A 27311-nucleotide genomic window follows, 5' to 3' on the forward strand; every position below is an offset into this window, starting at 1 on the left:
CTGGTGTCTTTGTTGTTCCTGTTGAGCCCATCGGTTGTCACAACAGCATTAGCACATGGTGGCACATAACTTGGACATCAGCAACGTGACTTGAAAGGCCAGCATCGGGAACGTCTCCTTTGGAGAGAGACTGAGAGGTTTGGGCTTGTTGAGTCTGGAGAAGAGAAGGCTCTGGGGAGTCCATGTGGCTGCCGTTTAGTACACGGCGCCTCACAGATCACCTAGTTCCAACCCAGCCCTTGGGGTGCCGTGTCTGATTACATCCTGGAACAGATGAAGCTGAACAAGGTGGACTGGTATGCTGGTGGCCCTCGCCCTGGAGAGAGGTTCACTGAGAATGGGGGCCCCGCAGAGCAGTCCCTCCCTGAGCAGCACACTGAGCAGCACACTGAGTCCAAGCCGGGAGCCCAGAGCAGCTTGTTGGCCAACTGGGAGGGAAACCCAAGGCCAGAGCTGCCCTGAACAAACGTTTGGCACAGGCAGGGGCTTCGCTCTGCCCTGTGGTCAGAATGGGGAGAACCAAGGGAGAAATGGATGGGGGATTTTTTCAGGCCCTATGCCAAGGATGTCCTTGGGAATCAGTCCCAGGCTTAAGCCCTGTGCTGTAAATTCCTGGGATCTTCTCTAGCCAAGGGATGTTGGGAAATACTATGCAGAGGTGACTGTCTTGCAGGGATCACAGATTTTTCCAAAGCTTTCCAGAGAGCCCTATCTCACCCTGCTGTCCATCAGGAGTGGGGAGGACAGAGAGCAGTGACCCCATGCTCTTGATGTTCATGGCTTTTGCCGCCCCTAAAGTACACACTCGTCAGCCTTTCTGTCTTTTCCCTGTGCAGGGAGTCCTGGTTCCGGGGCTCGGGGTCTTTGCCGGGGTCTGAGAGCAATTCCACAGCAAAGAAGAGGCAGTTTCGGTGCTAAGGCCTGTCTTCCAGCTGGACATCGGGGTGCTGTGGCTGCAGGATCTCCAGTCTCCCAATGACATCATCCCTGGTGAGAAGGCAGCAGCCACCTTCCCCTTCCTGTCCCACGTCTGGCTGGGTGTGTTATCCCTGCTCTCTGGAAACGGCCGGTAGCAGCAGAGAATTGTCTGCAAAGCTCGGGGTACAGCGTGAGTTCGTCCCGAAGGAACCAGAGCCCCAGAGCTGTTTCTCCGAAGAACATTTTCTATGGGATTTGGTTATGAACGTTGCATGGGAATGTGGCTTGCTGTGGCAGTGAGGCTGTGCCTTCTCCTTGCAGACGATGTCAAGATTGAGTCGCTCAACTACCGGCAGCTCTCGCGAGCCTCCGGTGTCCCGCTGAACGTGGTGCTGCGCTGCGTGCGAGAGAGCGTGCTCTTATATTGTCAGCTCCTGAGGAACAGGGAGCCCGTCTCATTCGTCTTTAAGAACATTGGCGTTATGACGTGCCAAGACGACTTCCTCCTCATGAGGTTCTTCTGCAGCTGCATTGCAACGCTGGAGAGCAATGCCACCGTCCTTTCTCTGTTCCGCACTGTAAGTTGAGGAGGTTTTGAGGGTGCGCCGTCAGATCACTGCTGGCCAGCCTGGACGTGGCAGGCCAGGCCAATGCCTATCCCCGTGCTTGTCCCCACAGCTTTCTCCACTGGCAAAGAGATTTCCTGGATCCCTGCCCCTGCAGAAAGCCTGGCAGTGCTCTTGCACAGCCTCTCTATTTGGCCATCCTGCTCCTTTAGAGCAGAACAAAGCTCTTATGTTCACGGAGGAGGCTTTGGTGAAGAGCAGCTTTCTCTTGGCGTGGGAGCAAGGCTTGCTTACTGTTGAGAAGAGCCATGAAAAAATGGCCTTGGCAAGCCTCCAGCAGGTCTGTGTCCCTTTGCAGAGATTTTGGACAGAAGATTCTGCTGACTTCGGGCCAGAGACAGCCGCCCATGGGATCCGGGTGTTCCCGAGGTGAGCGCATTTCCTCTGCAGCACTTAGCTGGCCAGGAGACAGGCTTATTTCCCACCTCCTCCTCTGAGACGTGCCCTGCTGGGTCTCCGTGCTCGGCATCCAGTCGGGGAGAAATCGTGGAAAGTCTGGCTCCTGGGAACTATGGTTGTGTTACTGGTGCCCAAGCTGTCCCGATTCCCATCAGAGAGAATGGACTGCACGTGCAGAGGAATTTGGGCTACGTGTGCTGGTTTGGCATGGCCAGGAAGGAAAAGGATGCCATGCTTTGCATAGCACATAGATAAATACCGCCAACAGCTGCATGGGTAGGAGGTCATCCTTCTTCAAGGGTTGTCACTCTTTGTTTCCAGGTTTCAGCTCACTGTGGAAAAGAGCAGAGCAGAGGTTGCCGCGGAAAAGAAAGCTGCAGTAGAGCGGAAGATGAGTAGAGGTGAGGGAACGGGTCCCAGCTGTAGGGAGGTGGGCCCTGTCCCGTGCCGGGTGACCAGATCCAGGTTCACGTGCTGTGTCCGTGGGGCTGCTCTGAAGAACTTCTTTCTGTCTTGGTTCCAGGGGGCTCTGCCGGCAGGCTGCTGCAGAGGTGGAAGAGACTTCCCCCCTCCATGCTGCTGCAGCGCAAGCCAAGCTCAAGGCAGCAAGACATGGCGAAGGAGCCTTCTGCCAGGTGAGAGCCTTGGGCAAAAAGAAGGTGATGCGTGCGCTCGTGTAGGAGTGGGCTCCCCTTTGGAGCTGCCAGCTTTCGGCACCCAGAAAGGCTCCTGACACACGTGTCCCAGTGGGGGCCGTTCTCTCCAGGGATGGCAAAAGCACAGCACGATTGCCCGAGGCAGACACACCAGCTTCATGTTCCACCCTGGCCCCCGATCCCTGGGGGAGCTGAATGCTGATCCCTATTGATGGCAGAAGCTCTTCTCCCTTCAGGGGTCTCTCCGCACTGCACCGGAGCCCATCTTTACGGCTGTGGGAGCACGGGGGGAGACCGAGGTGCCCTGGGCTCCTGCAGACTCCTCTTGTGTCTGTTTGCAGCGCGCTCCCGCCATGTGCAGGCAGCTCCCGCGGGACGAAGAAAGCAGGACAGAAGGAAGCATCTACTCCTGCCCAGACCAGCACTGCACTCCCTGCCACAGAGGAGTCTAAGAGGGTGCTGCAGGTACCGGCCCTGCCTTGCTACGGGGACTGTGCTGCTTGAGACTGCACAAATGACAGAATGGTAGAATCATAGAGAAGTTTGGGTTGGAAGGGGCCCCTCAGACCACCTAGTTCCAATCCCCTGCTGTAGGCAGGGACACCTGTCTCTAGACCAGGTTGCTCTAAGCCTGACCCAGCCTGGCCTTGAGTGCTTCCACAGGGAGGGAAGCAAAAGCCTCTGTGTATGCAGTGATCTGGAGCACAGCCCTTGGGGTGCCATCATTTCACATTTCTGCCCGCTACTTCAGCTCCTCTTCTATAGATGGAGGGTGCTACACGTCTTCCCTGTCTCTTCTTGCCTCCTGGCCTGCCACCTGCCACAGCACTCTGATTTTGAGCAGGGGCCATGAGAGTGGAATACGACCTCTGAGCCACGTTTGCCACAAGTTGCAGATCCCGGTCTGCCTTTGGGGCCCCTGGTCCTTCAGGGGCAAAGCAGTGCTGACCAGCCAGCAGAGGCGAGGAGCAGGAGCGTGGAGCTGAAGGAAGGTCCCAGGGGCTGAGGCTGATCCTGTATGCTGCTGTGTCTCTGCAGGAGCTCCGGGAAGTGTCTGCATTGTGGAAAGAAGCAGACCACACGTGGCCCATGCACAAGCAGCAAGTAGAGCAAGCACAGGCAGAAAGGGCGGCATGGGAAGGCTGGAGCGCAGGGAAGGACCAGCGTCCACCCCAGGTACCAGCAGGGATCGAGCCTGCTGGCAACAGCCGCCATCCTCTGAGCCAGGGTGCAAGCTCAGCAGGGCTGAGGGGGTGGGAGCGGGACGGGCACTGCGCAGCATGGCAGGGGCTGGCCTGCTCCTCCCTGGGAGGAGAGCTTGGCAGGAGCCCCGCAGGGAGCAGGGAAGGGCGGTGGGCAGCCGTGGGCTGGCAGGGCCGAGTCTCCTGCTTGCCGGGGCCTGCTGCAGGACCCTTGACAGAGGGCCTCTGGGAAACAGCCCCATGCTCCCAGCTGCTTTGCTGACAGCGTCTCCTCTTTGGCAGCTGCTGGCCAGGCAGAGCATGCATGCTCCGCATCCTCCAGCCCAGCCCAGGGGACAGCAAGTGGAGAGGAGGTGGAGGAAAGATGTGGATCCTCTGCCGGGAAGTAAAATGGGAACAGCAACCAAGCTGGCACTGCATTCTGAGTAAGTGTGTGCGGGCTCTGCTGGCTGCCTGAGGCACTCGGGCAGCTGTGACACCACAGCTCAGGGATAGGCACGGCCCGGGCCAAAAACTCTGGCAGGGTGGGGACACGCGGCAGCATGGGGATGCTGGGCTGGGTGATGGGAGAGGCAGGGGGGCTCAGCAGAGCCTGAGGGATGACTTTCTCCTCCTGCTGCAGCCTCCTTTCCCCACGAGTGGCTCAGGTGCTCCAAAGGTTGGAGCTGCACCTCCATCAGCAAGAGGCTTTTGCCAGCACAGCGGAAAGAAACCGGCAGAAGCTGGAGCTGAAGCGGCAGCTCCCCTGGTGAGCTCCACAGGCAGCAGATCCTGAGAGCCGGGCTGGAGCCCAGCCTGCACTACTTGCCTGCGCTCAGCCCGTAACGCTCCGTGCGCTGTTCTTTTCACCTCCGTAGTGCTCGATGCTCGCGTCGCTCCAGAGGGGAAGGTGCAGCCAACGGTGGTGACCGCGGTGGAGCTCTCGGCAAGGGGGCTGGGAAGCTGTCCAGATTTCCACCTGTGAATGGAAGATCGTAGAATCAAAGACTCATTGAATGGCCTAGGTTGAAAAGGGCATTGAAGGTCGTCTAGTTTCAACCCACCTGCTATGTGCGGGGTCGCCGACCACCAGACTGGGCTGCCCAGAGCCATATCCAGCCTGGCATTGAATGCCTCCAGGGATGGGGCATCCCCCACCTCTCGGCAAGCTGTTCCAGCACGTCACCACCCTCCGCGTGAAGAACTGCTAACATCTAACCGAACTCTGCCTCCCTTCCACAGTTTAAAACCATTCCCCCTTGTCCTGTCACTATCCAGCCTCGTCAACGGCCGTTCCCCCTCCACTTTATATCCTCCCTTCAAGAATTGGCCACAATGAGGTCTCCCCGGAGCCTTCTCCTCACCAAACTAAGCAAGCCCAGTTCCCTCCACCTTTCTCAATAGGAGAGGTGCTCCAGCCCTCTGATCATCTTAGTGGCCCTCCTCTGGACTTGATCCAAAGCTCTGCATCTTTCTTGTACTGGGGCCCCAGCCCTGGATGCAGTACTCCCAATAAAAATAAATTGGCCTTATTTCCAGTCAGTCTGCTGGTGTCATGTCTGTCACCATCTACTAATGTGAGGAAGATGGAGCTGTGCTTTGAGAGAGGAGTTTGGGTGGCAACGAGAGCTGCTCCCAAGACCTGGTAGGCCCATGCTCTCCAAGAGTGGGTTCCCAGGATGGCAGCCATCTCTGCTGGCCGTGCACATTTCCTGTGCAGAAGAATTGATGTGTCCCCTCGTATCCCCATAGCTCCCTCCCTGCAACAGAAATGCTGTGACAGAATTCTCTTGCGCCCAGCACCCAGACTCTGCTGAGCTGAATTCAGCCTGTGTGATACATGACAAGTTCTTGTGCCAGGGAAGGGAAGGGGACAGGGGGGACATGGTGTAATGGAAGGGAAGGGAAGGGAAGGGAAGGGAAGGGAAGGGAAGGGAAGGGAAGGGAAGGGAAGGGAAGGGAAGGGAAGGGAAGGGAAGGGAAGGGAAGGGAAGGGAAGGGAAGGGAAGGGAAGGGAAGGGGAAGATGCTGCAAGGGAAGGGAAGGGGACAGAGGGGAAATTTGCAAGGGAGGGGAGAGATGCTGCAATATAATGGAAGGGGACCAACGAGAAACAAGGGAAGGGAAGGGAAGGGAAGGACAAAGGGAACAGAAGATGATGGAAAAAACAGAGGATGATGGAAGGGAAGGGAACAGAAGAGGACCGGGGGAATACACTCAAGGAATGAAAAGAGACTCCTGTTGAGCCCATCGATTGGCACATGATGGCACATAACTTGGACATCAGCAATGTGACTTGAAAGGCCAGCATCGGGAACGCCTCCTTTGGAGAGAGACTGAGAGGTTTGGGCTTGTTGAGCCTGGAGAAGAGAAGGCTCTGGGGAGACTTTCCGTTCTTTTATCGCAGTTCGCACCCGTCCTCCTCCCACCACCCGCCTCCCGGGAGCCCGGAACCGATGGCTCGGCCGAACGGTGGCGAGACGTGAGGGTCGGCGGCACCCCCACCCCACCGCCCGGATCCGCCCCGCCCGATCGGCCTCGGTTCGTTTGTCTTTCCCGCCCTATTTTTTTTTCTTAACCTATTCATCTCCCTCCCCCGCCCCCTCCCCCATCTCTATCCCCACTCCTTCTCCCCCCCGTCCTCGGTTTTGCTTTCCCCACCCCCATGTGTTTTTTCTTCCTGTTTTTCTCTCTCGCTTCCCTCCGGTGGGCTAGACCCGATGGCTCGACCGGTCCCCGCACCCCCCGAGCCAACCGCAGACCCACCCCCAGCCCGCCACGCGCATTCTTTCCATTTCTTTCTTCTTTTTTCTTTGGAGGTGCCGGTCCGGGCCGCACCGGGGCTGCGGGTGTGCGAGGATGGACGCGTTCGTCCTCACGCCTGTAGTCGCTCACTCATCTTTCCATCTTTCACCTTCCTCTCTCCCCCCCCCTTCGAGCGACCGTCTGTCCGCCAGCGAGCTGCCCTCCCGCCGGGAGAGAGGCTCGGGGCGAGCCCGGCGTGCGGACGAATTGAACGAACGAACCACAGACAACCGACCCGGTCGCTCCGCAGCGGAGTCCGGACTGCACACGGTCTACCCGGCCCCGAGCGGCTCGTCCGGTCCGCGGAGGCGACCAGAGGTCTCTGCCGGGCGGATTGCAATCTGCATCCAGGTCTACCTGGCTCTCGTGAGCCTCCGCTGTCCCGCCGCACGTGGTGCAGCGCTGCGTGCCAGAGAGCGTCCTCTTGGATTGTCACCTCCTGAGGAACCGGCTCATTCGTCTTCAGGTGCTACGACGTGCCAAAAAATAAACCTTAATTACAAAGGTAAGGGGGGTCACCCCCGCCCCATGGAAACAATGTGGTCTGTGGGGGAGGGCACAGATGGGGTCCCCTTAGGGGTGTGTCCCCAACTCTGGGGTCTGAGACGGTGGGGGTGTCCCCAACTCCGGGATGTGACACCACCAGGGTGCCAGGAAGGTGTCCCCAGCTTTTGCGCAATGTCCCCACGGGGTCCTTCTGTCCCCCCTCATGACGGTGACACCCGACGCCAGCTGCCAAAACGATGCACAATGACTATGACACCGTGCCATGGCTGTGCCACGCTGATGTCACATGCAGTCTCTTCTGGTGGTGGCACAGAGTTCACCACCATGCGTGTCCCCGTCCTCGTGTCGGACGATGATGGGCACCAGAGGGCTCCGGTGTCACTCAGTCTGGCTGTAGGCAGGCCTGGAGGAGTGACAAAGGACAGCAAGAGGCTCAGTGACAGCACACCAGGAACCACTAGAGACCCTCTGGTCACCCCAACACCCCTCTGGGACAGATCCACACCCTTCTAGATGAGTCCAGAACCCTGCTAGACACCCCCGGACATCTCTGAGACATCTCCAGACCCTTCCAGAAGACAACAGGACCCTCTGAACCTACCTGAAAACCCCCTGGACCCCACAGCATCATTCTGGGACATTGCAGACTCCACAGGATGAATCCAAGGACTCTCTGGATCAACATGAGGATCCCCTGGACCCTCCAAGTTCTCACTGGGACATCCCCAGACCCTTCTGGATGACTCCAGGACCACACGAGGACTCTCTGGCCCATACCAGACTTTACTGGTGGGACATCTCCAGATCATCCCAGTGGCTCCTTGGAGCTCCTGAGCCCATCCTGGTAGCTTCCGGATCCTTCAAGGGATCCCCAGGACTATCCTGGAGACCCCTTGGACACCCTCAAGACCCCACTTGGACATCTCCAGACCTTTCTGAATGAATCCAAGGACCCCCTGGAACCACCTGGGGACCCCCCGCATGCCCCAAACCACTCTAGGACATCTCCAGATTCTTCTGCATTACTCCAGGGGTGGATAGGAGAGGTTGTGGGAGGAAGAAAGGGGTTAGTGAGGCTTCTAGAGGTGGAAAGAAAGTCTGGGGGTGGGTAGGGGGGTTGTGGGGAATCTACAGGGGGAAAGGTGTGAATGGGGCTTCTGTGAGGTGAAAAGAGGGTCTGGAGTTGGAGAAAGGGTGGAAGAGGGAAACTGGGGCATGCACTGTCTGCATGTGCTCTGCAGCATGCCCAGTGCAAGCAGAGAGAAGCAGCGTGGTGGTGGCAGCTTTGCATGGGAACCTGCTGTGCTGCAGCGTGAGCCTCTGGTCCTGCTGCTCTGCAGCGCTGGGTGCAGCCTGGCTCCATCCTCTCTGCTGATTTGCAGAATCAGACTCTAACCCACGTAAGATTATAAGATGTTCTATACACAAAAGCAAAGTGGAAAGGTTGTGAGGGGGTTTCCCAATGAGAAGTAAGATTCCAGAAAGGGACACATACAGAGAACCCAGAAGGATATTGAGGCGAAGGTAACAATGACTGCTACAAAACCAATAGTACAGAGAGAGAATTCACTGCCAGGAGTAGCTCGCAGTCCAGTGATAAAGATTCACAGCACTGGCTGCAAGGCTGTGTTTTAATTTAAAATGCTAATTGAAAACAATATGGATTTCTGAGCTAACTGTACTTTTAGTAGGGGGGAAATCGCTAAATGGTGCTGCAAAAGAGGGGTGCAACAAGGTGCACAGCAATGGGGGGTTGTGCACGAAGGAAGCAAAGCCTCATGCAAACTGGAGGGCTGCGGCGGGTGGCAGGCTATTGGGGCCAAAGCAATGGGGGGCAGGGTGGGGAAGGGGAAGCAGGAATGGGATCTGGTGGGGGGAGGAGGAGGAAGGCCATGTGGCTGAAGTGTGCAAGATGGGATGGTGCGTTTGCACGGCAGGTGGAAGGGTGGCGGGCTGCACATGTGTGTGTGTGGCACAGGGGGTGGAGCAGAGTGCAGTGGCCAAGTCCTCCCTAGGCAACGTCAGGTGTCAGCAACAGCAGGAGAACTTGGAGCACTGCCTCCAACGAGAGCAGTGCCAGGATGGCAGCTTGGTGGTCCAAAGCTGCATAGTTTCTACTCTGGACCAGCAGTAGTGCAGCAGCTCATGGAATGCCACTGGACAAATCAGGCCATGCGCTCTTTGTCAATCTCTAATTGTGACTATTTTTTATTGACTACAACCAAACATGGAGTGCCAAGTTGGGCGGCACTCAGAACGCTGCCCTGTAACTCTGCGTGCTGCAGCCGCTGCCTTCTGATGCTCTTCCTCTCAGTCCTTCAGCTGCAGCTTCTGCATCATCTCCACAAGGGTGTTCATTGCGGATGACTGGAAAGAAATAAGGCAAGTGTAGAGATAGGACAGAAACAATCTAGGGCGATCTCATTAAGAAAGTCTGATCAGTAAACCTTCCAGAATGGCCCCATGCAGCACAGCATGTTCCTGCCATTCAGGTCACTGACATTCCTTCCCATAACACACTGCCTATGGTAAGATTCATGCTCTGCTGGGGGAACGAGGTCCCAAAGGTCGCAGTGCCCGACATGGCAAGGCTCTTTATCACAGAAAAACCCTCCAGCCGTTACCAACAGTGTCCTTCTCAAGCCAGAGGAAGGCATCCAAGCTCCCCTAGGCAGCTGTCACTGACAGTGTGATTTCCTTAAACACACAGCTGGGTGTTTTTCTATTACATTGCTTGCCTTGGGATTCTGCAATATCTTTCATGTCTGACAGGCAGAGGCACTGAGAACAACAAGAGCCGTGTCTGTGCTCACCAAGGACTCACCTCTGCACGTGCAGCGGCAGCTCTCAGAGAAGCCTTCTTCAATTCCACTCTTCTCTCTTTTCGTTGTCTTCTTGCTATAAGGCAAGAATAAAACTGAATTCATTCTGTCAGCAGCAAAACTGCAGAAACATGGGTACCATAAAAACAGATAGCAGAAAAAAGACAAAGGAAATTGGAAGCCTCTCAGTGAATGACATTTCCAGTGGAAAGGTGCAGAAGACTACCATGGAGTTAATGGAGTCGGGGTTACATACTGTGGCACTTCACTGCCTTTGGACTTTGTAGGCTTCAACTCTTTTCCCCTCTGCAGAGAAGGAAAAAGCAAAGCAAACCCTATGCAACTTCAGTGTGCTTGATAAGGGCAGCACCTACCCTACAGGGCGGGTACCACAGCACCTTCTTACCTCTTAGCTTGGAGCTCCGTGCTGCAGCAGGCCCAGGCTGTGCTGCTGAAGCCGGCAGCTGTCTCCGCTCTGACCCCTCGCTCTTTTGGTAGCAGGCAACTGCGCTGCTGTTTGCTGCTCTTCTTCCAAGCCCTTGCGTTTACATCCAGCCAGGGACTTGGAGACAGAGCGGGGGCACGCTGCAGGGGAAGGTCTTCTCCCTGAGCTGGGACCTGCTGTTGTAGGAAGCCCTCCAGCCTGGAGATGAGCTCTCTCAGAAAGGACTTCCTGCACCGCTTTCGTGTAGATCTTTCCATTGGGCTCAGCACCTATCTCTGGCAAGAGAGAAGAAGCAAGAAGATATAACAAGAGTCCAATACTACTTTCGGTCTGCAAAATGGGTCACAATGCTAGCACATCTCATCTGCAGTGTTCACAGTCATGGATCTTAGGATCGTGGATGAACTGTGGGTTTGTATTTCAAATCAGCACAGGAAAGGTAACTATAAGTCCTGGGGATTAAGACCTCAAGCAACACGCAGTGCGAACAGTCCCAGGAAGAACAGACAGAAAGCCTAGTTAGAAAGACAGTGCACCAAACCCAGATGCCTGTTGTGTGTCTGTACCTCTCTTGGGTGCCATGTCATGGTCTGTAGCTTCCCCCTGCCTTTCTGCAAGGCTGCGCTTCAGAGGAAGGCCACTGGCATCAGCTTCTGACAGAAAGGAAACAAGAAAGACATGAAGAGCATCTCTTTGGAGGAAGACTTTAGCACAGTCAGACACAAATTTCTGGTCTTCAAGCATAGTTTCTTCCATTTGCCTTTCTGCTGATTCAACACTGTGCCATTTCTGCAGTCAACACAGATCTGCAGTGTCCTTTCCTCTCCATCACACACAGCCCTGCATGCAGCCCTATTTAGAGGCAGATACCCACACCACAGCTCACAAGAGCTGCTTACCTGCGGAGGCTTTCCGCTTCCCCCCTTGCCCAGCACCATTCCACAGACGCGCAGGCTCCGTCCCTACAACAAAATACAATTTGCTGATTTAACAGAAACCAGTAGCCTGTAGAAGTATTGTCCTGTCAGACCAAATCCACCCCCAAAACAACAAAAAAACAAAAGTCTCATTCTTGCTCAGATGACAGCAGAAGAACCCCAGCCTCCCTGACAGCTCTACATTTGACAGAGCAGAGGTGCATCACCAAACAAAACACTATCAGGTGCAAAAGTTGAGACACATTTTTTGGCTCTAAAAGGAATTCACTCGACTCTAAGCATTTATATGCAGACTTCTGCCTCACTGCTGCCACCAGCTGCCGCTGTCGGCCTCTCCAACACTTCCACAGTGGCTTATTTGACATCCCCTGCAGCACTGCACCCACTCAGAAGTAATACTCAAAATTCATTCCTCCATCCTTCATAACAGAGGCCTCAAGAAACTCACTTTTGCGTGGCAGTAAGGACGCTCTGTTCCCATCGCGTCCCTCTGCGCGCTGCAAGATGCGGTTGGATCTCCGGCAGCCTGCTGGCTGCTGCTCCCAAACATGGGGAACCGCACCGCGCTGCTTCTGGGGAGAGAAAGGAAGAAACGTCAGTGGGAACGGGCAGCCAAGGTTTGCAGAGAGGTTCCAGATTGTGCCAGAGATAGATTATCAGAGTGCTGAGAGATTAATTATCACTAAGGGAAAATACAGCCTGAGTCATGTCCACGTCATTAGCCTAGACTGTCAGCAGGGAGCGCAAAATCCAAGTGGTTTTTGAGGTGACAAAGGACCAGTAGGGCTCCTCCTGCTCCACCCCTTCCCTTAAACATGAGAAAAAGAAAGAAACATCAAGCAAAGGAAACCCAGCCATACCTTTCCTCTCACAGAGCAGGAATAGGAACCACGGTCATCTCCTTGCTGAGCCATGATGGCTGAAGTGTCAGAGGAAGACTTGCAAGGTCTGAGGGTTCTCTCCACAGGAACCTCCTTCGCTCTTAGAAGGAGCTGGCTTCACTCGTTCTTCAACTGCCTTGATCTCCGAGTTCTCCTTTTGGACAGGAACCCTTACAGAAAGTATCACCAAGTGAAAAATCATGAGGAAGAAGCATTTTCCCAGCTTTCTTCTGCCATGCAATGTAGTCTCTTGAGGGCAATGCTTGGACATCAGCTGTCTGCAAGAATTGCCCATCACTAGCTGCAGCTTGTGTCTGACTGCCATGGCTTCTGTCAGCAAGTGCCCCCAGGTCCCCTTTTCCCCCACAGGTGTGCTGACCGTCCATGTGCCCAGCTGAGCACCCGGCTCTCTGCCGTGACTTCAGCGCAGTTTGCTGAAACACCTGCTGGGTATGGCACACCAAGCAATCCATGGAGCAGTGAGACACAAGTTGCACTCTATGAAGTCTGTGCTCTGCTTCCTTTTTTAGGTCTGACATGAAGGTGGGGGCCTGGCAGCAATTTTCCAGGGGAGGAATGACATTTCATCATCCTCACTGAAATGTGGGATGGAATCTCAAGAAGAACATGTTTCCTCTGGAAACAGCCATTCAGAAGGGCACCGCTGGAGCTGGGAACTCCTCCCCAGCCCAGTTTTTCTGCTGAGAAACCCCCTGGCAACCACCCAGCACCAAACCCAGCTCACCTGGTCAGCCTGCTCAGTCTGTGCTGTGCCCAGCTCACACACACTGCAGTGGTGCTTCCAATGGGCTCTCACAGGGTGATCTCTCTCAAGAAAAACACAGAGCTCAGTCTCCGTGTGCAGCACGCTCACCAGAGCACCAGCTCTGCTCACCAGCTGTGGCACAAACGCTCCCACCCCAGCAACCATTGTGGCCTCAGCGAGTGCCTGCATCACTTCTGTGCTTTCATCATAAGCAAAGGGAGTGGTCACCTCCTAGATCCAAATTTTAGGAAACCAACACCAGCGTCACCCAGTGGGATGAATGGGGTTAATTGAATGGGGGTTAATTGAAGTAAAGCAACAGAGAACTGAAGATGAGTCTTGTGCAGCCCAATAAAAATGCAATATGGCCTCGCAGTGGTCAGCCGAGTCCCAGAGGAACTAGTAGGAACTGGGAGGAGTGCACACCAGTATGGACCAGAAAAGTCCAGTATGGCTAAGTAAAAAACAGTAAGGACCAATATGACCTCAGAGTGGTCAATGGAGTCCTATAGGAATCAGCAGAAGCCAATAGGAAGGCACACCTGTGTGCCCCAGGCCTCTCAGGCTGCAGATGTGGCTTTAGGCCCTTGGCCTGGTTCCGGCCTCTCTGGCTGTGCTTTAGGCCTAGGGGCTGGTGCCGACCTTTCAGGATTTGGCTTTAGGCTCCACAGCTGGTGCCAGCCTGTCTGGCTGTAGATGTGGCTTTAAGCCCCAGGTCTGGTGCTGGCCTCTGTGGCTATAACTGTGGCATTATGGCCCAGGGCTGGTGCTGGGCTCTCTGGCTGGAGCTTCGGACTTCAGAGCCGGCACCAGCCTCTCAGGCTGTGGCTTTAGGCCCAAAGCTCGTGCTGGCTTCTTGTGTTGTGGCTCCAGGTTTAGGCCCAGGGCCAGTGCAGACCTCTCTGGCTGGGGCTGTGGCTTTAATCCCCATGGTCGGTGCTGGCCTCTCAGGCTGTGGCTTCAGGTCCTGTGGCCAGTGCCAGTCTCTCTGGCTGTATTTTTAGGCCCTAGGGCCAGTCCTGTCTTCTCTGGCAGTATCTTTAGGCCCCAGGACATATGTCAGCCTCTCTAACTGGGCTGTGACTTTAAGCACCTGGACTGTACAGCACTCCATGGCCAGGCGCTGCTCAAACACTGGATCTGCATTTCCATCTGGGCATCACACGTGCTCTGAGTCTCCTGCAGCTTTCTGCAGGGTTTGTGGCTTCCTGCTGAGAAGGCCCACTGCTGCTGGCCCCACTTGCCCACTGTTGCTTGCTCCTGCGCTGGGCCCAGACAGCTTCACTTGGCACAGGTGTTTGCGGCCTTTTCTCTCTGTTCTTTCCCTATGTGGCAGCAGCTTTCTTTTCTTGGCTGGAGTGCTGTTGGTAGGCTACTCCTGCTGGGAGCTCTCCCCTTTCTGGGTGTTGCCAGCAGGCTCAGGGCGCTTGGCCCACTTGGTGCTGCCCTTCTTTTCTGCCATCCGGCTGGGGACAGAGCCTGGTGACAGGGGTGAGTGAGCCTGAGCCACTTGGGGCTCCCTTTGCTGCACCTCCTCGATGGGCTGTGCTGTTTGGACTAAGGAAGGTGTGGTGACAGCCAGGGAGGTTGGCAGTGGACTGAGCCAGGCACTCGCTGAAGGCACGACAGGGTGCAGCTGCGACAACCCACTCTGCAGTTCAGACAGGAACCCAGGGGATGGTGGAAGCCCCCAGAAGGGGTTGGTGGGCATCCCGGTGGCAGCCTGTGCCTCCATGCAGAGCTCTCTGCTGTCCCTGGGGTTGTCAGGGAGCTCAGCGATGAAGCATCCTGGGGCAGGGTTGCTGGGGTTCTCATGGGGGACCTCAACAGCTCTTGCCACGTCTGGCAATGCAAAAACATCCCCCAAAATGGCGATGATAGCCCTCCCACATCCACTCTGTGCAAACACTCACCTGCAGCTCTGCAGCCCCCAAACTCACCATTGATCCAAGAGAGCAAACCCTGGATGTCCGTGACATCCTCCGGCACATCTGAGCTGGTCACCACTGCTGGGAAAAGCAAGAATATCCCTAAGGGGATGTTCATGGTAAGGGATCTTGGGTGAATGCTGGGTTCATATTACAAATTAGGGCAAGAAAGGTAACTGTAAATCCCAAGGGATTAAGACCCCAAGCAACACGCAATGAGAACAGTCCCAGGAAAGACCAGAGAGAAAGCCTAACTAGAAAGACAGTGCACCAAACCCAGATGCCTGCTGTGTGTCTGTACCTCTCTTGGGTGCTGTGCTACACTCCTGTGCTGTGCTACTCCTCCCCTGGCTTTCCACATGGCTGTGCTTCAGAGGAAGGCCACAGGCATCAGCTTCTGACAGAAAAGAGACAAGACAGACAGGAAGAGCATCTCTCTGGAAGAAGACTTTAGCACAGCCAACCACAAACTTCTGCTCCTCAAGCGTAGTTTCTTCAATTTGCCCTTCTGCTGCTACAATGGTGTGCCATTTCTGCAGTAAGCACAGATCTGCTATGTCATTTCCTCTCTCCTCCATCACACATGCCCCTTCATGCAGCCCAATTTAGAGGCAGGTACCCACACCACAGCTCACAAGAGCTTCTTACCTTTCCATTTCCCTCCATGCTCACCACCATTCCATGGACACCCAGGCTCCGTCTCTGCAGCAACAGATCAAGAGTTGATTTTACAGGAGCAGCACTGTCCTGTTAGCCCATGTCCACCCTCCAAAAACCAAAAGACACTGTTCTACAGCCAAAACAGAAACTCATGTTTAAACTGCAATGCTTAAACTTACAATGTTTAAACTCAGACAAAGCAGGCCGCAGACAGAGGGTGGTCATCAATGGCTCTATGTCCAGGTGGAGGCCGGTAACGAATGGCGTCCCCCAGGGGTCTGTCTTGGGACCAGTGCTCTTTAACATCTTTATCAATGACAGCGATGATGGAATCGAGTGCACCCTCAGCAAGTTTGCTGACGACACCAAGCTGAGTGGTGCGGTCAACACGGTTGAAGGAAGGGATGCCATTCAGAGGGACCTCGAGAGGCTAGAAAGGTGCGCCTGGGTGAACCTGATGAGGTTCAACATGGCAAAGTGCAGAGTTCTGCACTTGGGCCGGAGGAATCCCAGGCATTCATACAGACTGGAAGGAGAGGTCCTTGAGAGCAGCCCTGTGGAGAAGGACCTGGGGGTCCTGATAGATGAAAACCTTAACATGAGCCAGCAGTGTGCCCTTGTGGCTCGGAAGGCAAATGGGATCCTGGGCTCCATCAGAAGAGGGGTGGCCAGCAGGGACAGGGAGGTGATTGTTCCCCTCTACTCTGCTCTTGTGAGGCCCCATCTCGAGTACTGTGTCCAAGTGTGGAGCCCCCAGTACAAAAAAGACAGGGAGCTGTTGGAGAGGGTCCAGAGGAGTGCCATGAAGATGATCAGGGGACTGGAGCACCTCTCTTATGAAGACAGGCTGAAGGAGCTGGGCTTGTTCAACCTGGAGAAAAGAAGGCTGCGGGGTGACCTCATTGCAGCCTTCAGCACCTAAAGGGAGCCTACAAACAGGAGGGGAGTCAACTCTTTGAAAGGGTGATAACAGCAGGATTAGGGGAAATGGTTTGAAGTTGAGGGAGGGGAGATTTAGGTTGGACGTCAGGGGGAAGTTCTTTACAGAGAGAGTGGTGAGGTGCTGGAACAGCTGCCCAGAGAGGCTGTGGATGCCCCGTCCATCCCTGGAGGTGTTCAAGGCCAGGTTGCATGGGGCCCTGGGCAGCCTGGTCCAGCATTAAATGGGGAGGTTGGTGGCCCTGCATGTGGCAGGGGGTTGGAGATTCATGATCCTTGAGGTCCCTTCCAACCCTGGCCATTCTGTGATTCTGTGATTCTCATTCCTGCTCAGGTGGCAGCAAAGGAACCCCGGTCTGCATTCTGCAGAGCAAAGCTGCATCAGCAAACAAAACGCTACCAGCTGCAAAAGTTGAGACACGGATTTTTTGTCCCTGAAGGGAATTCACTCAGCTCTGAGCACCACCACTTATACACAGACTTCTGTCTCACTGCTGCCATCAGCTGTCGCTGTCAGCCTCCCTAATGCTTCCACAATTGTTACTGGACATCCCTGTTTAGAGGCAGGTACCATACCACAGCTCACAAGAGCTTCTTACCTGCAGAGGCTTTCTGTTTCCCCCCTGTCAGATTCTGAATTCATATGTAAAGAATAAAACTCCCTTGTCGGAGGAAGAAACAGAATATGCTGCTTGCTGGACATGAGATGTCAGTCTATTACTGGATGCACCCCCTAGTGATTTTCTAGAAAGGCTTAGAGACAGGATGAGAAAATACTCAGGAATGAATCCTGAGGATCCCGTAGCCCAAGGGCTCCTTAAGGTGAATTTTGTAACTAAGGCATGGCCAGACATACAGAGAAAACTTCAGAAGATAGAAGGATGGAATACCAGGCCCCTGGAGGAGCTCTAACAAGAGGCTCAGAAGATATATGTTAGCAGGGAAAATGAGGGAGAAAAACAGAAGGCTAAGTTGATGGTTTCCACAGTGGATCGTGTAGTGAAACAAAGATTGGATAATAGGGAAAGAAAAACTGAAGAAACGTTGGGTCCTGGAGGGTAGCAGAGAGGAGGAAAATTCCGAGGATATCAATCTAGACCTCACTCAGAGAATAGTGAAAAGAGGTGTTTCAGGTGTGGTAAGCTAGAACATATAAAGAAAAACTGCCCAGAGTGGGAGAGAGAGGAGAAGTTACAAGCTGCTTTAAATTCAGAATAGGGGTGTCAGGAGTTTTTAAAAATTGGTCCCACCAGGAGCCCTTGGTAAATATGAAAGTGGGACCTGAAGGGGAGGAGGTTGTATTTTTAGTCGATACTGGGGCAGCTTGATCACTGCTAGCTTATAAAGTGTCAGGACTCAAATTAACGGATAAGACTCTAAGGATAACGGGGGTAGAGGGGACTGGGATGACAGTACCACTTTTTGAAAACACTGAATTGAGATTAGGGAATAGGACAATAACAGGACAATTACTGTATGTGCCTGATGCAGGGACTAATTTGCTGGGGAGAAATCTTATGGTGAAACTGAAAATACAAATAACAACCTGTCAGGAGGGAATTACAGTATCAATGAACGTGTTAACTGAGACAGATGGGATAGATCCTGTGGTCTGGGCAAAGGAGGAGAATGGGGAGGGGGCTGAAAATATTCCCTTTAAAAATCAAGTTGCAGGAAAAATATGAGACCATAAGACAGAAGCAATATCCAATTCCTTTTGAGGGACGTACTAAGCTTAAACCTGTGATACAAGGATTATTGAAAGACGGGTTGTTGGAACCATGTATGTCACCTTTCAATTTCCCCATTCTACCAGTAAGGGAACCTCATGGCTCCTATCGATTAGTCCAAGACTTGAGAAAAATTAATAGTACAAAATAGTACAAAAATGACATCCAGTGTTTCCAAACCCATCTATGTTGATAAATAAAATCCCAAATGAAGAGAAATGGTTCAGTGTAATAGACCTAAAAGACACCTTTTGGTCTTGTCTCCTGGATCTGGAGAGCAGAGATATACTTGCTTTTGAGTGGGAAGATCCTGAGAGGGTGAAAACAACAGTATCGGTTGGTTCTGCCTCAGGGGTTTGCAGAATCACCAAATCTGCTTGAGCAAGTTGTGGAGCAAATATTAGAACACTTTCAGCCACCAGAGGCAGTATCACTCCCATAATATGTAGATGATCTCTTGCTGTCAGGACCAGAAGAAGCAGAGGTTAAAAATGAATAATAATAAAAATGAATAAAAATTTGTAGCAGAGGCTACAAATGAACTGCTAAGTTTTCTAGGGAAACAGGGACTGAGAGTCTCAAAGAATAAACTACAGTACATGGAAAGAGAATTTAAATATTTGGGACATGTAGTTTCTGAGGGAAATTGTAGAATCACCCCAGAAAGAATTCAGGGAATTGTTGAACTACCCTCGCCCAGAACAAAGAGGGAATTGAGAAAATTCCGAGGGGTAGTGGGATTACCACAGGCTCTGGACAGAAGCATATTCTCAGAAAACCAAAGGATTATACCTTAAATTATTAGATGAGGAACCCAACACCCTTGAGTGGACTGCTGACTGAAAGGAGTTAACAGAGGAAATAAAGCAAAATCTAACTAAAGCCCCACTCCTGGCTCTCCCTGCACTGAATAAACCTTTCCAGCTCTTTGTTAACATAGATCAAGGGGCAGCCCTGGGAGTGCTAATCCAGGAAGGGGGAGACAAACATCAGCCTGTGGCATATCTATCTAAGCTACTGGATCCAGTATCTCGGGGATGGCCAGAATGTATTCAGGCAGTAGCAGCGACTGCCCTTCTGGTAGAAGTGAGCAGAAAACTGACCTTTGGGGGACACTTGATAGTCACTACCCCACACCAAGTGAAAAATATTCTGACCCAAAGGGCTGGAAGATGGCTAACTGACTCTTGAATTCTGAATAAGACAATACTAACGGAGAAAAATGACTTATACTAACAACTGAATCTTGCCTAAATCCAGCTACATTCTTGTGGAAAGGGGAGGAGGGAAAGGAAAGTGTGGAGAACAGTTGTTTGGATTTAATTGAGTATCAAACAAAAGTAAGATCTGACCTGCAAGATACCCCCTTGAGGAAGGAAAGCTTCTGTTTATTGATGGATCCTCAAGGATGGTGCAAGGAAAAAGACACAATGGATATGCCATAGTAGAGGGAGCAAAAGGGGAGGTGAGAGAGATGGGTCGGCTGCCTAATGACTGGTCTGCATAGACATGTGAAATTTATGCCTTAAGGGAGAAGAAGGAACCATACATACTGATTCAAAGTATGTGTATGGAGTGGTACACACTTTTGGAAAAATTTGGGAGGAACAAGGGTTAATCAACAGTAAAGGAAAGGAATTGGTCCATGGAAAACAGACAAGTCCTAGAAAATTTACTACTACCCACTGAAATTGCAATAGTGCATGTTAAAGGTCACCAGAAGGGGAATTCAATTATTGCCCAAGGTAACAAAGCAGCAGATAAAACAGCCTGTGAGGCTGCTTTACAATCAACAATTACTATGAATTATCTTGTACCTGAGGTACCACCTCCTCCCCCAAAACAGATATTCAGTAAAAAAGAAAAGGAAACCCTTAGGAACTTAGGGGCCATGGAGTCCGGAAGTCCACGGAAGGTGGATCATTTCAGATGGGAGAGAAGTATTAAACAAGGCAATGACAAGGGAAATTTTAATCATCCTGCATCAAGGGAGTCACTGGGGAGTACAAGCCATGTGTGATGCTGTGCTGCGAAAATACGTAAGCATAGGGATATACACTCTGGCTGAACAGGTCTGTAGGGGATGTGTAGTTTGCCAGTGAATAATATGGCTATCAGAAACTGGCCTAAAGGGGGAAGAGAGCTGGGGATTTGACCATTCCAAAGTATTCAAGCAGATTTTATGCAACTTCCACATGTAGGAAAAAGCAAGTATTTATTAGTGTTAGTCGACCATTTAACTGGGTGGGCAGAAGCATTTCCATCAGTATCTGCCACTGCAAATATGGTACCGAAGGTAATTTTGGAACACATAATCCCTAGATATGGAGTGGTAGAATACATTGATTCAGATCAAGGTAGTAATTTCACTTCACACACATTACAGAAACTAATGCACACTCTAGGGATTAAATGGGAAATTCATACCCCGTGGCACCCATCGTCATCAGGAAAAGAAGAAAGAATGAATCAGACAATAAAGAAACATCTCACTAAGTTGGTCATAGAGACTTGAGTCCGTTGGACCAAATGCTTGCCTCTGGCACTTCTCTGAATTTGTACAGCACCAAGAAAGAATGTGGGGGTTTTTCCATATGAAAAGTTATTTGGGTTACCACATCTGAGAAAGAAAAATGAGGTACTGCAGTTTGACACTAAAGATATGTTCCTTAAGAACTATATACTTGGATTGTCTTCCTCACTATTGTCTCTCAGGATCCAAGGACTGCTAGCACAGACACCACCTCTGGAGTTTCCGATTCATCCATTGCAAACTGGAAACTTGGTCCTTATCCAGACCAGGAAGGAGGCAAAGCTGCAACCCAACTGGGAAGGACCGTTCCAAGTACTTCTGACAACAGAAACAGCTGTCAGGACAGCCCAGAAAGGTTGGACTCACTACACTCAAGTAAAACCTTCCACTAACCCTGAAGCGTGGGAAACTGTTGCCGTGGAGGATCCTCTAAAGATAAAAATTAGAAAGAAATTGTAAATAAACTGACCTGTAATTTCTCCTTAACAGTATAGGTAGGAAGGGGTTTAGTCTGTATATTTGTATTTCGTAGCAGAGTATATCCTATTCTTCACTATAGTAACTATATAGAGATTTAGGATTTGACAATGATGCTGAGGAGGGATCAATTAGTAGTTTTGATCTTGACAATAATCCCCTTTAAAGAACGTCTTGGTTAATTGATTGCTTGGAAAAAGGATGACCTGCAGAGGGGAGTGGGAGGGTACCCTGTTAAGATTTGGGTGAATGTGACAAGGAGAGAAACGCCTCAGACTGCCACATTCGATGCCATATGATAGCCTGCGGGGGCTTAAGTGCCCAATGACAATTGAGCAGTGAAGATAAATACCTGTGCCCTGAATTAGGTATGAATAAGGGATCTCCTTGTAGGGGATGGAATAATGTATGGTAGACAACTGCCTATCAAGGCTGGACATATACACCAGGGATATTTGATACTTCGCAAACACAGAATCACACAGAATCACAGAATTGCCAGGGTTGGAAGGGACCTCAAGGATCATGAATCTCCAACCCCCCTGCCACATGCCACCAACCATTCCAGGTTGGATGTCAGGGGGAAATTCTTTACGGAGAGAGTGGTGAGGTACTGGAACAGGCTGCCCAGGGAGGTTGTGGATGCCCCGTCCCTGGAGGTGTTCAAAGCCAGATTGGATGGGGCCCTGGGCAGTCTGGTCTAGCATTAGGTGGAATGGTGGTGGCCCTGCATGTGGCAGGGGGGTTGGAGATTCATGATCCTTGAGGTCCCTTCCAACCCTGGCAATTCTGTGATTCTGTGATTCAGGGATGGGGCATCCACAACCTCCCTGGGCAGCCTGTTCCAGCACCTCACCACTCTCTCCGTAAAGAATTTCCCCCTGACGTCCAACCTAAATCTCCCTTCCCTCAGCTTCAAGCCATTTCCCCTAATCCTGCTGTCACTCACCCTTTCAAAGAGTTGATTCCCCTCCTGTTTGTAGGCTCCCTTTAGGTGCTGAAGGCTGCAATGAGGTCACCCCGCAGCCTTCTTTTCTCCAGGCTGAAGAAGCCCAGCTCCTTTAGCCTGTCTTCATAGGGGAGGTGCTCCAGTCCCCTGATCATCTTCATGGCACTCCTCTGGACCCTCTCCAACAGCTCCCTGTCTTTCTTGTACTGGGGGCTCCAGACCTGGACGCAGTATTCCAGATGGGGCCTCACAAGAGCAGAGTAGAGGGGAACAATCACCTCCCTGTCCCTGCTGGCCACCCCTCTTCTGATGGAGCCCAGGATCCCATTTGCCTTCCGAGCCACAAGGGCACACTGCTGGCTCATGTTAAGTTTTTCGTCTACCAAGACCCCCAGGTCCTTCTCCACAGGGCTGCTCTCAAGGACCTCTCCTTCCAGTCTGTAGGGATGCTTGGGATTCCTCCGGCCCGAGTGCAAAACTCTGCACTTTGCCGTGTTGAACCTCATCAGGTTCACCCGGGCCCACCTTTCCAGCCTCTCAAGGTCCCTCTGAATGGCACACACCCTAAAAGAACGGATTAGTATGTTTAAGGGAATTGTCCAACCAGACTGCCATGCCTTGCAATGTACAATGACAATGACAATAATGATTACCAAGGCTGATAGCCTTGTTAACATCACTTTTGGCATTGGGATCAACATACGTGGAAGAGACCCAGTAGCTAGATTCAGAATAGCTGTATGGGATTCACTCCCTGATCATACTCAGAATGTCCAGGATAAGAAAAAGGGAGTGGAAAATCCTCCTAAAAATCCTGCAGTTGTAGTAATTACAGAAATAAAGGATCTCAGACAAATGTTTGAAATTGAGACAGGATACGGAGATGTGAATACCTGGGTAGAATGGATTAAGTAGACTGACCAGACTCTCAACCACAGCAACTGCTATGCTTGTGCATGAGGGCGGCCTGCAGCTCAGGTAGTACCCCTTCCTCTGGGATGGACAAAGGATTCCCAAGGGATGCAATGTATGATTGTCCTGTACCAGGAGGAAACTGTCTGGGGAAATTAAGCCTGTAAATCACTCTCCCAACTGTTTTTCCCAATACTGGAGACAGATGCCAAAATCCCTCCTGCATTCTCCATGGCCATAGGTAACCATACAGCTTGTCTCTCAAGGCAGGGTGTGAGGGCTACCAGGCCTATAGAGAATTTCTCATTATGCAATGAAACCTTGGATGTTACGAAAGATTTAGCAGGGAACTATTCAAGGCTGGGAATCCCTAGAGCGGATCTCTGGTGGTATTGCAGTGGGAAGAACTTACGCTCCACTCTCCCATCTCATTGGGGAGGTACCTGTGCACTTGTTCAACTGGCTATACCGTTCACTCTGGCATTCAAAAAGGATCTATCACATACTCACAGAAAGAACAAAAGAAGCCAAGGAGTCTCATTTGATGATGCAATATATATAGATTCAATTGGGGTGCCCAGAGGTGTCCCTGATGAATTTAAGGCTAGAAATCAAATTGCTGCAGGATTTGAGTCACTATTCTGGTGGGTGACAATTAACAAAAATATTGATTGGACAAACTACATCTATTACAATCAGCAGAGATTTATAAACTATACAAAGGAGTCAAGAAAGGGAATTGCAGAACAATTGGATGCTACAAGCAGGATGGCCTGGGAAAACAAGATCTCTTAGATATGATATTAGCTGAAAAAGGGTGTGTGTGTGTAATGTCGGGCACTTGTTGCACTTTCAACCCAAATAATACAGCCCCGGATGGCACAATAACTAAAGCACGATGGGGACTTACTACTCTTGCTGATGAATTGGCAGAAAACTCAGGAATAGATACTTCTATCACTGGATAGTTGGAGTCCTGGTTTGGCAAATGAAAAGGGATGATTGTATCCATATTTACTTCCTTGATTATAATAGTAGGAGTCCTGATGGCCATTGGTTGCTGTATTATCCCCTGTGTGAGGGGATTGGTACAGCCATTAATTGAAATGCGCTGCTGAACAAACAATAATGGAGCCAACACCATATTCGGATAAAATGATGGTATTAGAAGAAATGGCAAATGAAGAAAGTGAAGAAAGAATAAGTCTTTAGAATCGTACCTTAGAGAAGAATTTCAGAAATCAACATTGTAAAAAAAAAAAGGGGGAGGGGGGGGAGGAGGAATTGTGGGAATGGAATGTTGTGTCTGCATTAGATATTAAAAAGGGCAATTGGTTTGAAGAAGTCAAACATAATGTATTTACATTCTGTAACTTACCCTTAGAAATAGTTATCTAAAAAGTAGAAATACTGTATATGTTAGCAGCATGTTTTAGAAACACAATTGCTGAATTATGTGATTAATTCTTTCTTGCAAAACTGCAATAGCTGTTAAATGTTCCAGACAATGTGGGTATAGTGTTAGGGATTAGAAAACATATTGTAGGGTTGTTCTGTCAGGATAAGAAACTCCCAGCAAAAGAAAAACACATTTAACAAACATCAAAGAAGCTAGGGCCTCTACAGAAGGTCAGACTGTCACAACCCCGTGAGAAGGTTGGAATATGACAGGCAGGCATCAAGATACTCCCCTCTGTCCTCCTTCCGAGCTTGTCTCTATGCAAGGGAGGACGAGCAGATATCCAGAAACAATGACCAAGTGTGGAGTGAGGGTCAGAAGTTAATTAACTAATTAGAAGCTTATGCTTAAAGATTTATGTTTTTCCAGTGTTTGTATTTTTAGCAAAGCATCGAGAAGATTGTGAACCTAAAGTACTCAGCCAGTGAGGAACTAGGGGAGAAAGAGAGAAGCGTCAGACAATAGGGCATCAAAAGTTGTAACACCGTTTTACTAGGGGCTCTCCTGCTAGCAGGAGGCCCACCATTGCAATTGCAAATAAAATCTACTTTATCAGAGATAGCATCCTGATAAATTATTTGGATATTTCCAACACTCCTTCCATGGACCATTCCATGGACACGCAGGCTCCGTCACTACAACAGATCATGTATTGATTTCACAGACACCAGCAGGCAGCAGTATTGTCCAGTAAACCCACCAGAAAACAGAAAGATGCTACTTTGACAGCCCAAACACAAACTGATAGTTCACTTCTCGCTGCCCCTTCCTGCACTCCAAATGGATGCTTACTTGACATCCCCTGCAGCACTGCAACCGCTCAGAAGTAATACTCAAAATTCAATCCTCCATCCTTCATGACAGAGGAAGGACTGAAGAAACTCACTTTTGTGTGGCAGTAAGGACGCTCTGTTCCCATCGCGTCCCTCTGTGCACTGCAAGGCGCTGTTGGATCTCCGGCAGCCTGCTGGCTGCTGCTCCCAAACATGGGGAACCGCGCCGTGCTGCTTCTGGGGAGAGAAAGGAAGAAATGTTGCAGGGAACAGCAGCCAAGGTTTGCAGAGAGGTTCCAGATTGTGCCAGAGATTGATTATCAGAGTGCTGAGAGATTAATTATCACCAAGGGAAAATACAGCCTAAGCCATGTCCGCATCATTAGCCCAGACTGTCAGCAGTGAACCAAATCCAACTGGTTTTTGAGGTCACAAAGGACCAGTAGGGCTCCTCCTGCTCACCTCTTCCCTTAAACATGAGAAAAAGGAAGAAACACCGAGCAAAAGAAACCCAGCCATACCTTTCCTCTCACAGAGCAGGAATAGGAACCACGGTCATCTCCTTGCTGAGCCATGATGGCTGAAGTGTCAGAGGAAGCCCAAGGTGCGAGGGTTCTCTCCACACAGGAACCTCCCTCGCTCTTGGAAGGAGCTGGCTTCACTCGTTCTTCAACTGCCTTGATCACCGAGTTCTGCTTTTGGACAGGAACTCTACAGAAAGTATCACCAAGTGAAAAATCATGAGGAAGAAGCATTTTCCCAGCTTTCTTTTGCCATGCAATGTACTCTCTTACGGAGGGCAACATCTGGAAATCAGAGCTGCCCGGCACTAGATCCAGTTTATGTGTCTGACTGCCATGGCTTCTATCAGCAAGTGCTCTTCTCCATCTCCTCAATAGCTCTGCACCCAGCCATCCATGGGGCAGGGGGCATGAGTTATGCACTGAGAAGTTTGTGCTCTCCTTGCTTTTCAATATCTGACATGAAGGCGGGGGCCCGACAGTGGATTTCCAGGGGAGTAATGACATCTCATCGTCCTCACTGAGTCACAGTATCATAGAATCATAGAATTACTCAGGTTGGAAGGGACCTCAAGGAACATCAAGTCCAACTGCAGCCTAACCACAGTACCCTAACTCTAACAACCCTCTGCTAAATCATATCTCCAAGCACCACATCCAAACGGCTCTTGAACACATCCAGGGATGGTGACTCAACCACCTCCCTGGGGAGCCTATTCCAATGTTTAACCACCCTTTCTGTAAAGAAGTGTTTCCTAATGTCCAACCTAAACTTACCTTGGTGCAACTTGAGGCCATTTCCCCTTGTCTTATCACTCGTCACCAATAAGAAGAGACCTACCTCACTCTCACTGTAAGCACCTTTCAGGTACTGGAAGAGAGTAATAAGGTCTCCCCTCAGCCGCCTCTTCCCCAGACTAAACAGCCCCAGCTCCCTCAGCCTCTCCTCATAAGGCTGATTTTTCCAAGCCCTTCACTAGCCTCGTTGCCCTTGTCATGGGATGGAAGCCCAACAAGAACTCATTTTCCCCGGTAACAGCCCTGCTGAGGGGCGCTGCTGGAGCTGGGAACTCCTCCCCAGCCCAGCTTTCCTGCTGAGATTCCTCCTGGCAATCAGCCAGCACCAAACCCAGCTCAGACTGAGCAGGGCAGTGGCTTTAGGCCCATGACAACATGCATTTTAAAATGCTTCATGTACGGAAATGGAAGCAAGAGAACACTGAGCAGCAATGCACCCCGGGTCGGCAGGGGGGCACAGCTCACCTCTCCGCACCGAGCAGAAGTCCTGAGCAGCACAGACGCTCCACGGGGCCAACACAGAGCGGCCTCCGCCCCGGTGCCCCCCTCCCCCGAACACCCACTTGTAGAAGCCGAGGCGGTGCTCTGAGCCCCCAGGCCGCCTCGCAGTATCGGAGCAGCGCGAGGCCCCGCACCGCTTCCGCATGGCCGTCGCCTCCTCGCGGCGCAGGCTGATGACGTCACAGCG

General features: G+C 51.5%; 2 protein-coding genes and 1 pseudogene across 3 annotated transcripts; 1 reads left to right on the forward strand and 2 right to left on the reverse strand.

Moving 5' to 3' along the window:
• Positions 1–676: 676 nt before the first annotated feature.
• Positions 677–1526, reverse strand: LOC149913815 (uncharacterized; annotated as a pseudogene).
• Positions 1527–3448: 1922 nt separating this feature from the next.
• LOC149913816 (uncharacterized) lies at positions 3449–5234 on the forward strand. Its single transcript, XM_090128595.1, has 5 exons — positions 3449–3454; positions 3638–3775; positions 4084–4226; positions 4424–4549; positions 4659–5234. The coding sequence occupies exons 1-5, from the start codon at positions 3449–3451 to the stop codon at positions 4777–4779; spliced, it is 534 nt and encodes a 177-aa protein (XP_089984721.1). The 3' UTR covers positions 4780–5234.
• Positions 5235–9272: 4038 nt separating this feature from the next.
• Positions 9273–27268, reverse strand: LOC116239060 (zinc finger CCCH domain-containing protein 11A-like). Of its 2 annotated transcripts, XM_090128768.1 has the most exons (12): positions 27089–27268; positions 25826–26015; positions 25418–25541; positions 15174–15574; positions 12158–14950; positions 11746–11869; positions 11259–11321; positions 10926–11012; positions 10321–10634; positions 10171–10220; positions 9917–9990; positions 9273–9459 (listed from the first exon to the last, which is right to left on the reverse strand). In XM_090128768.1, exons 5-9 carry the CDS (start codon positions 12209–12211, stop codon positions 10324–10326), a joined length of 639 nt encoding a protein of 212 aa, XP_089984894.1. In that variant the 5' UTR covers positions 12212–14950; positions 15174–15574; positions 25418–25541; positions 25826–26015; positions 27089–27268; the 3' UTR covers positions 9273–9459; positions 9917–9990; positions 10171–10220; positions 10321–10323. The 2 variants fall into 2 exon arrangements, with proteins under 2 accessions (XP_089984894.1, XP_089984893.1); XM_090128767.1 differs by lacking the exon at positions 10171–10220.
• Between the last annotated feature and the right edge of the window lie 43 nt (positions 27269–27311).

The sequence above is a fragment of the Phasianus colchicus genome, chromosome 34 (genome assembly GCF_987193195.1).
Source record: "Phasianus colchicus chromosome 34, bPhaCol1.hap1.1, whole genome shotgun sequence".
In the NCBI taxonomy this organism is placed as follows: domain Eukaryota; kingdom Metazoa; phylum Chordata; class Aves; order Galliformes; family Phasianidae; genus Phasianus; species Phasianus colchicus.

Coding starts and splice junctions, on each gene's coding strand:
- LOC149913816 (XM_090128595.1), top strand. Junction 4,227..4,423: donor AAGCTGGCACTGCATTCTGA/GTAAGTGTGTGC, acceptor CTCCTGCTGCAG/CCTCCTTTCCCCACGAGTGG. Junction 4,550..4,658: donor CTGAAGCGGCAGCTCCCCTG/GTGAGCTCCACA, acceptor TCACCTCCGTAG/TGCTCGATGCTCGCGTCGCT.
- LOC116239060 (XM_090128767.1), bottom strand. CDS start 12,211: ATGGCTCAGCAAGGAGATGACCGTGGTTCCTATTCCTGCTCTGTGAGA. Junction 11,322..11,745: donor GTCCTTACTGCCACGCAAAA/GTGAGTTTCTTG, acceptor ATTTTGTTGTAG/GGACGGAGCCTGCGCGTCTG. Junction 11,013..11,258: donor GAAGCGGAAAGCCTCCGCAG/GTAAGCAGCTCT, acceptor CCTTTCTGTCAG/AAGCTGATGCCAGTGGCCTT.